Genomic DNA, 13583 nt, shown 5'->3' with positions numbered 1-13583 from the left:
TCAAGGGATGTCTCTGCAAAGGACAGCGCTGACTATGCGTGGGAAACTGAGGTTATGGGCAAGCCCGTATCACAAGAAAAGAACCTAACCAGCTGAACATGGCACTTCTGAAGGACAATGAAGAGACGGGCTTACTTAGATCCAATAGTCTGCACTCTGGACAGTTGTAACGGTTAAGAGGCATGGAGAAGTACACCTTGTTAAGCTTAACTTTATTCTGAAAGAAGGCTTGAGACTTTAAAGAGTTACAAGAACATGGGATATGGTGAAACCCATCGTCTTGGAAGAATTTCTCAGTCAACTCCTTTGGTGTTCACTTCAGAAAATGGAAAATATTCTAACCCTCCCACAGAGCCCAGCAGTAGAGCAAAGTGGTTAAAAGGGTAAGTTCTGGAATCACAATGCCTGCCTGGGGTCATGGCCTGTCTCTGCTACCAACAGTAGTGACACAGGGGCCAGTTACTTACACTTTTCTGGACTTTCGTTTCCTCACTAGAAAAGGCTGCTACAGGGAATCACTGAAGTCCCACCTAGAATACTTACAGTGACCAGCACACAGTAAGAATACAGTAAATAAGAAGATCTAGTAAGAATACTAGATCTTCTGCTTACAATTACCATGGGCAACTATTTACTGTAAGTTATCAAAGGACATGGAAAAGGATGTCAAAGGATATCTCATTATCCTGTAAAAAGATTATTATTTGAGATTCAAGGAAAGAAAAGTCCCCTGCAGTGGTCACTAAATTATGGGTTTTTTAATACCTTGCCAAGACTGTTTCTCAACACATGATGAGTTGTATAAGATGAAGTGTACATATCTTACCAAGAAGTGTCTTGCTGAAATGGGAAAGCATACTGGCCAGGGAATCCAGAGACGATGATTCCACTGGGTAAAGCAAACCTCAAATTTCAAGTATCTCAAACGTAAAATAAGGTGTTGGCAGCCCTGGGCAACAAATTTCGCCAGCCAGGTTTGCAATTCTAGCGATGCTATAAAGTGAGAGTGCACACAGCACTAGAGATTACCCAATGGAGCAAATGCCTAAAAGGGGAACAGGGATTACTGGACACAACTTCCTCAGGGAAGGAACCCTAAAACTCTCTAGGAACCGTGGGTAGGTCTTCAGCATGTTAAACCTGCAGGATGCCCGCACAGGATACACAAGTCTGACAGGCTATGCTGCCAGCCCTGTGTCGTGACTGCCTTCTTTCTTATGGCCCAGCGAAGCCCCAGCACTTACTGCTAAATGATTCTTTGCCCTTCCATAAAATAATTATCCTGTGGCTACTGTGCCATCGGCATGACACTGATGACTCTGAGTGTGGACATCTGACTGCCTCGCCCTGGACCATTCTCTCCCCTGGACTACAGCAGAATCGGTTCTGGTTTTGTCTTTATTCCCAGACAGGTTTTCAGTGGTTCTTCACCACTGCCAGAGAGGCTATTACCTGCCACGCTGACCGGGACCCATTAGTGCCACCCTCTTTCCTTTTCCTTTCCTGTTTCAGGCCTCTCCATGCTGCTGTCCACAGCTGCTATGTTTGTGTGACAAAACCAGCCTTCTATGGGCATCAGATAGCCCTTACCATCCAATCAGACCCCCTTCCTCCCTTCTCACAGGACACCTGTGCTCTTGAGGTCCTGAGCGCTTGTTGTCCAGGACTTGGGACTGCCTACTTGTGACCAAAAGACCATGGGATCAGAATCTAGAAAATCCAGGTCTCAGTCACCATTCTGCCATCTACTAGCTGTGTGACTTTGGGTAAACACGCACTTCAGTGTCCTCTGATGTACAACATGTATATTGCTTATTTTTCAGGACTGCCGTGAGAAGTAAATGAATACGTGACAGGGTAAAACCAAAGGGCACTGTGGAATGATATTAGCTCTTTTTAGGAATGAAGAAGCCATAAGTTCACTGGGAGGCTGGCCTCCGGAGAGCCGGTTTTCCTTTATTTAATCTATTAAAAGCCTGAGAGAAATAGTCACCCCCAAATAAGCTCTTCAGAATATTAACAACTCTTGCACTACCCGTATTTATATGGCCCTCTTCAACTCAAAAGATTTCCTATTTATGGCTGGAATGTCATCTGAATCAGATGTTTCAAAACAGTTATTTTTTTCCCTAATTAAACAATACAGAAGAGCAAAACAAATTTTTTTTAAATCACCCATAATCCCACCACCAAGAGAAAAACATTCTTAACATTTTAATGAATCTCTTTATAGACTGCTTTCTGATTAGTTTTTTAAAAATATATGCACTGCATATTTATATTTACATACATATCTAGCAACTAATCTTTTCCATGTAATGATATATCAAACATTTCCCCAATTGCCCACTCTGTTTTCAAATGAAGGGTATTTTGAATGTTTCAAGACTATTCACATATGGATATCATACAGCAACAGAAAGTTTTATGTATCAAACATTCTGGTTAATTTTAGAATCCCCAGAGAGTTAAATGTTTACAATAAAAAAAAGTTTTACATGTTGCTAAAATTCAATTAATGAGGAAGCGTACAATACTCTAAAAATAGGACTGTACACAAGCAAATTCAATATTACAAATGTTATGTAGATCATAACATCTAGAATGCCACATTTTTCTCTCAACTATTTTTTTAGGTATACTTAGGGCACTAACAAATTAACAGGAACCATGAATAAGGCAGTCTCTATGGACAACTGATTGATCAGAATTATTGCCATTGTTCAAACCTGCATCAGAAACAAAGAAATGTTGTGTTCTAGGAGAAAATAAATAAATAAATAAATAAATAAATAAAATTTAAGATTCGATAAAGTCATAACCTTCTTTATAGTCACGTGTCAGTATAAATCAAGCAGCGGTCTTAAACTGAAACAACAGGAAAAATACTGATCATCATAGCTCATCTACAACTTTGAGGAGCTCTACAAAAAACATGGGTGTTATTCATTCCAGTATGAAAAGAATAAAGGCAAGAAAAGATCAAAGATCTCTCCTACCTTTAATAAATTAGGGGGGAACTACTGAAAAAATGGACTCTTAAAAACCATTGATGATCTTTTGCCTTCCTTGGACAAATACTGGTATGCTTTTTCGGTTTTAAAATATTTATGCCAAAGATAGAGATCAGATGGCCAAACTTAGGAGAATGCAGAAAACAACTTCTATCAACCAAACAGATAAAAACAATGAACAAAAAAGATCTGAACAGTCAAGTCACATAAGAAATTCAAATGGTCCACTGATATAAACATTCAACTTCGCTAATAAATGCAAATTGAAACAAGAAACAATTTTTGTATATCTAACTGGCAAAAAACTAAACAGAGATAATTATGGAAAATGAACACTATCAAATTCTTTGGGGGCAATCTGGCAGTAATATCAAAATTTTAAATGAACATGTCCTTGCAGCAATCCCACTTTTATACATTTCTCCTAGAGAAACAGTTACCGAAGGCATGAAGGCATGTACAACCACCTTTCCCAGAAATCTTGTATGTAACACACAGAAAGGAAAATACCTAAAGCACCTATGTTGACTCATCATTTACAGGATGGGTAAGTCAACTATGCTTTGTTCACCCTAGGAAATCTCACTCAGCCTTAAAAAAAAAATGCCACAGACATTAAGGACGTTCACGATGTGTCACTGCACAAAAGATAAAGGCAACTGCAGAAGTGTATGTATAGTATGATCCCATTTGTCGTAGAAAACAAGAACACAAGTAACAGAGCTCTCAGTATATTTGTTTTTAAAGGCTTATTTGCATATGTATAGAAAATGACTGGGAAGGAGAAACTGCTTCTAGTGTTTCTCCCTGGGGTTACGGATATGTGATGGCAAGAGGTGGGGACTAAGTTTTTATTTTATAACCTTCTCCGTTGTCTGAATTTTTTAATAAGCAGTCATTACTTTTATAATTTAAAAATAACCAATAAAATGGGGAGGTTCTCTCAAAAAATTAAAATGCAACGCATTGTCGGAGTGAAATTTTAAGAAATACCTCGGCACACCTGCCAGGAAGTTAAGGGGTTACATGATCAACAATAAACTGGATAGTTAAGGCATCATTTTCAATAGAATGAGTAAGCATCAAATGTGAACAATCAGCTTACCTTTTTAGGTGATAGATTTTGTGTGTATACTGTCCCTTTTCTCCATCTTTCTCGTAAGGTTCATTTTTTAAGACTTCGATTCCTTCTCCACCGCCAGTTTCATTCTTACTAGCTTCGGCAACAGAGTAAAGCTGTCCAACCTGATACTGGAATTTCAGAGCACAGAATTTCAGTAAGCTAGAAGTAACTGTGGGAACTTCCTGTGCTAAAATAGTACCATATATGATACTGAAAAGCATATCTAAAGCACTCAGCGCATTTGTTCCATGTGACAACAGGACTCAAATTAGAAATCAGTATGTTGAGGAAGACAAACACTAGATGATCATACAGCTTTAAGAAACTCTGTAATATTTTACAGGATTTCCATTATTTGAGAAAACTGCTAGTTACAAACACTCTGGGGCGCTTTAATATGTACCGTTTCACTTATCAAAAAAAACACCTTGATGCTTGGCCCAACTTTTTGTATGATATACATTTGTGTTTTCCAAAGCACTTTCACATCCATTTTATCTCATTTAATTTCACAAAATTCTGAAAATGACAGGAATATAATTGTTACTCTGCCAATTAAGAAAGCTGAGCAACCAAAATACTATTCTTAATGATAAAGAGGAGATGCACGAAGTATAAAAATAAACCCTGAAAACGCAGAGAACCATTACAGCCCAAATTCTGGTAGACCTCTGGGGTGTTTTTTTCCCATACCTTCTGCCTGACATGCCCAATTTGGCCCTTGTCCACCAAAACAGAGGCGATGGTGGGTACTCAGGATCAAAACTGCTTATTGTAAAGTTCTCCAGTAAACAGAAATACTTTTTAAGGATTACACATATACAAGAATTACTATAAAAGGCAAGGAACTGCTGACAGTAGTTTCTATTTCATTAAAAAAAATTTTAATGTTTATTTATTTTTGAGAGAAAGAGAAACAGAGTGAGAGCAGGGGAAGAACAGAGAGAGAGAGGGAGACACAGAATCTGAAGCAGCTCCAGGCTCTGAGCTATTAGCACAGAGCCCAACGCAGGTCTCGACCTCATGAGCTGTGAGATCATGACCTGAGCCGAAGTCAGACCCTTAACCAACTGAGCCACCCAGGCGCCCCTACTGCATTTTAAAGTGAACCAGAATTCTCAATGGCCTGAACCAATACCTGTGAGTGGGGAGTATTGTTCTGTGTCAATTTGGAGCTGCTAACAGTTCCAACAAATAATAAAGAACAAAGTTCTCATGTTCTAATTTGTTCTAGTGACTAGACCATGGCGCTATCTCCAATCTCTTCAAATTTGGCTAAATTTCTTCCTCCTGGTGAGGAAGGCCTAAAGAAACGTTTTTCTTTTCTTTTTAGGCATGTTTTCAAAGCAAAGCTATCTCTAAAAATGAAATCATTCAAAATGAACATTTTATTTGAGACAAAAATAGGGGTAGTGGTATGCTCAGTAAACACTCATTATCTAAAAAGCCCATGGGAGTTATGATACTGTCTTAAAGGTTAATTTAAATATACACTAACTCAATCACTCAATTTGGGTTTAGGAAGCTAGAACCAAACACGTTTCTTAAGAGCAACAAAAATAATTTCTGTAGGGGTTTTAGACTGCAGGAGGAGATGTTTCTTCTCTGGTTTTTGTAATAACACCACCAGGGTTGGTCCAGTAAGCTACAATCCTTAATTAAGTCCTTCAAAACGTACTTTTCAACACTGTCATATTTTTAAAGAAGGATTAAAATGTCTCCAAATCAGAAGATAAATTTAATCTCAGGCAGGAACAGAGTAACAAAACTTCACACGGAAACAACTAAACAGTATCCAAAAAAATATATATTAATGAACTGATATTCTGTGGCATGCTACTAGGCTTTCATTCTCATTTTTAAGAGTAACTTAAAGACAGACAAGAGAGGTGTTTAGTAAATCTGAATAGAGGAAAAAGCCAAGATTATTTTGGATGACAACATCAAGACTCAAAAAGATTTCAACAAATTGATCTGACCAACTGAAACCAAAAGAAAAAATTTAACCAAAACAAACGTCAATTTCCACATTCAAGTTCAAACAATCAATTGCACAAGTAAAGCACAGGGGTGTCTGGCTTGAGTCTTTTTATACAGGGAAACCTGAAGCACTACTGAGATGTATACAGCTGTGTTCAAGACTGCTCTCAACTATGCCAGCAGCTACTCATTTTTTGTTTCTGCGCTTTTTTTTCCTTTCTGTCTTCTGTCAGCTGTCACTTCTTAGGTTATCAGTTTGTTTTGTCCCACTTCCAATTCACTGCTTCTAATCTACTGTCAGCTCTAGGAAAACAAGAAAACTGAGCCAGTGCAAACTGTATGCGAGTTCTAGAAGGACCCAGCGGGCTTTGTGGGGTTTGCTACACAGATGTCTCTCTGCTTTTATCCTCATTCCCGGCTATGCCACAGACGCCTACCACCGAAGGATGTACGAGTTCTGGATTGGATGTGTACTTCCGTACCATGTGCAGATCAAGGGAGACGATAAGCTCTCACAGTTACGTGCCGGTCAGGCTGTGTTTGGAATAGTGGTTTCAGCGGAGCACCAACTACGACGCATGTGGTGAGAGCAGCTGGTGAGGAAGTCTAGAGGTCATGTTAGACCAGGCCAAATGAACGCACTGGGAATGGTTAACCCTGTGACCTCGTGTGGAGGAGAAGGAACAAAAGAACTCAAGGGGAGGAGCCAGAATGGCCAAAAGAAAACCTAAAGGGCTACCATATGCCAGTCAGAACAGGCTTATTTCCCACTGCACGAGTGGAAGGGACTGGAGACAACAAGCCTTACAGGAAAGCAGATTTGGGCATAAAGTCAAAGGCTTGAAATATCCGACAGTAAAACAGACTGTTTCTCTAAGCAGCAAGTTTCTTAGCCTTACAGTGCTCACACTGAGGTCGGAACCTCCTTTCTCTGGGATATACTGTAGCCAGAATTCCTGAACTGGGCAGGAGATTAAACTTACATTCTTTAAGAGCCTTCTGAAACAAGGCAGTGTAACAGAATTCATTTATAATTAAGCATCTGTGATACACCATAATTCACTTGTACGAATGTAAAGGTAAGCGAACACAACAAAAATATGATTTGAGATTAATGTACCAAAACACAATGTATCAACAAAACAAACAGAAAACAAGCGAGACTTACCTCCTGAACAGAACATGGCAAAACCACACGGCTAAAACGACAAAAGAAAAAAAAAAAATATTTATCATGTATGAGAACACAGGTCTCTAGGTTTACAATAACTTTTACTTGAATCCAATGATAGCAGATCATCCAATACAAGAACGTCATTTACAGAAGAGGGTCTTCACGATGTTTACAGCTCTAAATAAGAATTTTTAAACCGGTGGGGCGCCTGGGTGGCTCAGTCGGTTGAGCGCCCGACTTCAGCTCAGGTCATGATCTGACAGTTCATGGTTCGAGCCCCAAGTCAGGTTCTGTGCTGACAGCTGCTCACAACCTGGAGCCTGCTTCCGATTCTGTGTCTCCCTCTCTGGCCCTCCCGGGCTCGCTCTCTGTCTCACTGTCTCTCTCAAAAATAAATAAACATTAAAAAAAAATTTTTTTTTTAAATAAGAATTTTTAAACTGGGGAAATAAGATTACTGTTTCTGGGTCTCGATGATGATTCCCATTTAGTGTCCTCATTGTACCAGGACCCCAAATGCAGTTGCAGAGATTCTGGTGAGGAGAAAAGGAACAAGTGAAAACTCATCACTGAAAATTGCAGGGTGCCGAATATATTATCTTTGGACTGTGTGGTCAGGTTGCCCTCAGGAAATTTTTGGTATGGTTTCATTCTCCATCTCTACACTACGAATTTTGTTTTCATGATATCTCTCATTGGACATAGGTCTTGAACCACTTGAACGAACACTTCCAAAAAATCGTTCCCCAACTATTCCTCAGTTTTGCTAAGAGAAAAACAAGTAAAAAGGTCCTTTAGACTTAACAAGAATAAACTTTACCAAGGAAAACACTTTAAACTTTATAAATAAAACCTTTCCAGGGTAGATTCACTTTAAGGTTGACAGATGTTTGATCCTGTCCAAGAGTTTGTTACTGGACATACAAAAGGACCTAAAAGGAGGCTAATGCTCCTGAAAATATATTCCAAAAAAGAATACCGGGGTGAATTATTTTATGTCAGAATATTGCATTTTATCACCAGATTTTTATATGGAAGTATCTTCACTTGTTTCCAGCATAAACTCTGAAAATCCCTGAGTATCAACTGTCTCATGAGAATAGCTGGTGTCCAAGATAGCAACTTTTTTTTTTTTTTTTGGCCTGATCCTTTTCAGACTTTTCCCTACTAATCGTTAAATGACACAGCAACGTCATGTAAAATTTTGTTTTAACTCTATTAAAAGGAGAGAAAAATCTCACAGCGGTCACCTCGATTTTCATTTTATAGAAAATTCACAACTTCTTCCTCATTCCAACTTCTCTTTGGCTGCACTGCCCACCCACCCCTCTCCCTATCCTCCTCAAACAGCTATGCTGGAGTGCTCAAATCACCTTGATTTCCAACAGCATAAAACATGCCTCCTGTTATTCTCCCCTCCTTCACTAGGGGATCACTCAGCATTCTTTGTCTTTCTGAGAATGGTCACCTAAAGACAAGTCACCAAGACTACTAATTCCGATTCTCATCAAGGATAAACTTGTTATACAAAAACTCCTTCCATACCTAATCCTTTCAACTGTCTCCTCGGAGTACACACTAACTTGCTATCTCAGTCACGCAAAATAAACTAGGGCCAAGCGGGTGCAGTGGTCATAGGGGAAATAAGATACAGATGGAAAGTATATTTCGAAAGATAGAGAAAAATACAAAGATACAGGTTGGGAGCATATTTTCAGGACCTGGAATACAATGGTAAGAAATCTATTACGTTTATTAGGCAACAAGGAATCCAGGAAGGTTGCTCCAAAAGAGAAGTGACATGACTACAGTTAATCTGAAGAAGCCATCTGTAGGTAATTAAAAACCATTAAGAAGCAGGATGTGGGGGAAAAGCCATCTTTGGGAAAGCTGGGCAAGGGTGTACAAAGGCCTGAACCAAGAAGATGGGCTGCAGAGGAAATGAAAGGAATAGAGAGGAAAGAGTTAAAGACTTCCCTGAACTTCCACAAAACCAAAAATCACTGCTGAGTAATTTTAACAACTACTCACTGGTAGGAAGATCCCTATTTTCATACAACAGCACTTTCAGGGACTTATTTCACAAAATCTAAGTTGACTGATCGAGACATTCTGGATGAATGATGAGTCAAATAAATTCTTCAACATTTGCTTAATGAAAAGTGAAAGGAATAGATAGGCTCTGATTTTCTCTTCTTCTCAAAGTAGTATTCAACTTAGAGTGATTTGAAAATTTCCAAATTCTCTGAAAATCATCAGGAAAATAATACTCCAAATAAAACTAACAACTAGTTCTTTAAAATCAGGCCTTTCTGCGAACGGCAACTTCATCCATTGCTCTAGTAACAACTTGAAGGGAACTCCCCACCCTGAGAAGTCATTTTTAAACTTTTAATCCATGTCAAAAATAGATGACATTTTTTTTAAGAAAACAAACATTCGCCAAAGTATTTTACGGTTTACCAACATCTTCACATAGGAATGACCTATTCATTGCTCCTGACCAAAAACAATTTTAGAAAGTTGACTTGCAAGCAGGAAGAATCATTTTCTCTTCGTCTAACAGCACTGAGCACTTACAGTATGCTAGCCTAGATGCTATGCTGGATACCAGGAATACTTAGAACACTCTCTGCTCTCAAAAAGTTTAAGAGGAAAAAAAGTCTAGGGAGACACACATGAAGAGTGAACACCAAATGTAATTTATAACTCCGCAGGAAAAAAATTACACTTGGGCACATTACAGCATTCATTACCTCGGTGCATTTAAACTTTTATAATGAAAGTAATGGTTCACAAAAAGCGTATTGTGCAGATTCCCAGTGGGAACTGCTTTCCATGAGTTAGGTGGATACTCCTCACATAACTGTCAAAGGGATCTACTGAACACTTAATTCATATTTTAGGAAAGAGGAAATAACTCTAATAAAAATGACGAGATCGGTGATCTAAGATCAGTTCGGCAACCCACTTGCTATGTGACTTGGGCCAAGTCAATTTCCTTCTGTCTTGTTCCCTCCATTTGTCTTTATTTCTGCCACCTACCTACATTGCAAAGATGTCAGAGTAATAAATAAAACTTTCACGATACAGTGTATAAATGACTTGGAAGAAAAGGTTTATATAAATCCAAAATTCAATACTATAAACTTTAAGTGAAAATGTGTCTTTTCTCAGGACCCCGTCACTGATTAAAGTTGTAACTTTTCATTAATTTAACAAGTGCTATTGAGCCCTTACTATGTTCCAAGGACTATTCTAAGAGCTGGGGATGTGGAAGTGAGCAAAAAGTGAGCAAAAAGGAGCTTCATGGAGCTTACATATGGTAAAAGAACACGTGTAGTAAAATAGATTTTAGAAAAGTATGTTGCACGTTAGACAGTGAGAATTGCTACTGACAACAATTACACAGGAAAGGCAAATACCAAATGGTGGGGACTGCAATTAGGTTCTCAGAGAGGGACTCCCTAAGAAGGTGATACTTAAGCAAAGACCTGAAGGAGGCAAGTTAGTTAATGAGATGAGGGAAGAGCACTTCAGGCAGGGAGAACAGCAAGCAGAAAGGCCCTGAACCAAGCGTTTTCCCTGAACTAATGAAAATTATAAGGAAGCTTGCGAGCTTGGAATGGGCACGGGAAGGGTAGTAAATGTGATCAGAGCAGAAAAGAAAATAGCGGAAGACTTCTGTGGGCTATTGTCAGCGCTTTTTTATACACCGTGAAATAAGGGGGGGGCGGGGTGGAAGGCAAGTAGAGAAATGACAGGAGTGACTTTTAAAAGAAGTTTGAGAACATTAAAAATAAAGTGTCTGGAGATGGCTAAATTAAGCTGAAATTTGTTTAAGAATTTATAAAGAGAAGAGCAACTGAAAAGCCAAGGAACGGGCCACACTCGAAATCCCTACTTGCCCACAGGATGCTGACGATACGAACCAGCTGTGACAGCTCAACAATCATGCCTAACCAGATTTCCTGTGATAGTCACAGCCCTTGCCGGTGGGAAATGCTGTTAACTTTTCAGCAAAATCACTTTGCCCGTCCTGATGCACCTGAAAATCATTCCATTTGACAGACCACGTGTTAACTCTTCGTCTAAACCCCGTGAAGTAGGTGGAACCCAGAGTATCACCCCATCTTAAAGATGTGAAAACTGAGACTCAGAGCAGAGAGATGGCTCTCCTGGTAAGTCAACACAGCTGCCCTGGGGAGCGCACTTTTGCCAACTCCCAGCTCCTGCTTGAACTTCAGGGTGCCTACGTCCCACCTCGAGTCGGGGCACCAGGGCTGTCTTCACCTGGCAGACCTGTCTTCCGCGGGTTACAGGTAGGCTCCACCCCAGACGACAAATCACTGTCAGACCCACCGCGACTCCCCATCCTCGGGGTCCGGCTCGATCCCACTGGCGGGCCTGCGGGTGGGCCCAGACTGAGACTGGGGTGGGGGGTGGGAAGGAGGCGGGTCCCAGCGGAAACTCCCGGCCTCGCCTTCCCGAGCCACGCGCTCCGGCCGGGAACCCAGGCGCCTCCGCCCCAGGGGAGAAGGCGGCGGTGTTATCACGGCAACGTCAAGGGAGCGGGTCTGGGGGCGCGCAGTGGAAAGGCCTTCAGTGGGGCCGGGGGCGCGGGCCGGGGGGAGGGAGCGGCCACCTGGAGGTTCGTTCCTTTCTAGGAATATTCCGCTTCCGCCACTCCTCAGTCAATGAGTCTCCCACCACCGAGGTCCCGTAGCCCCGCACGCGCCCACCGACCCACTCACAATTCCTTGATCAGCACCATCTTCCCGGAACCCCCTCACAGCTGCCGCCGCTGCCGCCGCTACCGCCGCCGCCGCCGCTACCGCCCCTCACGGCGCCTGCGCGGCCCCGCCTCCTTGCCCCCACCCGAACCACTGCGGCGCCTGCGCGTCCACACCCTTCCGCCGCGACTCATCGCGTCAGCGCGCGCGAGGGGCTAGCTCCGCCCCAGTCCCGAGCCCCACCCTAGGCTCACGGAGCCTCCACTGCGGCTGCGCGGCTAGTAGGCAAGCGTGCGGCTTCTGCGGTTGCGCAAACTGGGCTCGCGCTCGCACGTCCCTTAGGTGCCACTCCTCCCTCCAGTCTAGTTTCCTCGGGTCGTGTGTGCAGCCTACGGTTTCTGGTGAGTTTTCTAGTCAGTTCCCTGGAAGTCGTGTTCTGGTGACCAGCGCTAAGCTTTCTCTCGCTGCTTTTGAGAAGAGGCCCTGTCCTTGACTGGCCTGTCGTTCCGACGTCTACAGGAAAGTCTTGCTGACGCGGTGGGGAGGCCGACGCCACCGCGTTCTGTTCCCGTCGCGGGCCCCGTCGGATTGCGCGGGACACACGGAGGCTCACCTGGCTCACTGCTCACGTGCATGTACCAGCAGCTTCGTGAGTGCAGCCAGGGCCAGTAGGTGTGGTCACAGGGCTCCCCAACGCCCGAAGCCACCCCAGAATCCAGTGACCCGATGGGAGGAGTGCCCCACCACTCGCAGTGAGGGCCCCCGCGGGGAATAGAGGTGCTCGCCCTTAAGACCCAGGAAAGGGACCTGGGCTGGGAGGACAGTCGCGCGGCCATAGGGAACGCCCACGCGACCCCTACCCCCCAGGCGCCCTTCTGCCCGAAAGCCTAGGAGCAGTGGTGGCCCCAGGAGTCATTAACGCCAGGCACTGTTCTAGGCGCTGGGGATACACCTGGAAACAAAATCAGGGGACACGCCCCCTGACCTCCCTTGGAAACAAATGAGAGAATTTGGCTTCCTATAAATAAGCTAAAATAGGGTAATGGAGGAGGCAGACTCATCAAGGGAAGGACTCTGGGGAGGCTATGGTTGAGCCTAGTGGTATAAATAGCCTAGCCTGTGAAGATAGTGGAGGAGACACTCCAGTTGGAGGAGGATAGTCCCCGAGGCTGGAATAAGCTTGGAGTATTTCAGGGCAGGTGGAGGGTAGGTGTGGCTAGAACATTTTAAATGAGGGGGCAGAAATAAGCTGGGACTAAATAGGTCACTGGACCATAGTAAAGAATTTTAATTGTATTCTAAGAACCACGGGAAGCTGTTAAAAGGTTATCAAAAGAATTACATGAACGTTAAAACTGTTCTACTATCTATATGATAGATACCAGATGGTACAGTATCTGATACTGGAATACACTCAATGCAGTTAGGGCTGCCTTAAAAGTAATAGAAGTGAAATATTTACCAAAAAGCTAGAGATTTCCTCCTAAAGCAGTATCTGGGGATCATTTTCGTGATGTATGAAGCCCTTTGCTAGTTACTATGATTGCGAACGTTCACGG

The 13583-nt window shown here is 42.3% G+C and overlaps 1 protein-coding gene across 2 annotated transcripts in view; it reads right to left on the bottom strand.

Moving 5' to 3' along the window:
* PITPNB (phosphatidylinositol transfer protein beta) overlaps positions 1–12164 on the bottom strand; it is a 62595-nt gene extending 50431 nt beyond the window's left edge. The window contains exons 1-3 of one of the 2 annotated variants that reach the window (XM_053902217.1): positions 12046–12164; positions 7286–7316; positions 4120–4265 (exon numbers count right to left, since the gene is read on the bottom strand). In XM_053902217.1, the coding sequence (XP_053758192.1) occupies positions 4120–4265; positions 7286–7316; positions 12046–12065 (197 nt within the window). In that variant the 5' untranslated portion in view covers positions 12066–12164. The remainder of the gene's footprint in view (positions 1–4119; positions 4266–7285; positions 7317–12045) is intronic. The other variant, XM_053902218.1, reaches the window with a different exon arrangement.
* Between the last annotated feature and the right edge of the window lie 1419 nt (positions 12165–13583).

The sequence above is a fragment of the Panthera pardus genome, unplaced genomic scaffold (genome assembly GCF_024362965.1).
Source record: "Panthera pardus isolate Hobbes unplaced genomic scaffold, ASM2436296v1 HiC_scaffold_15, whole genome shotgun sequence".
NCBI classification, from domain to species: domain Eukaryota; kingdom Metazoa; phylum Chordata; class Mammalia; order Carnivora; family Felidae; genus Panthera; species Panthera pardus.
This window is presented reverse-complemented; position numbering and strand designations above follow the sequence as displayed.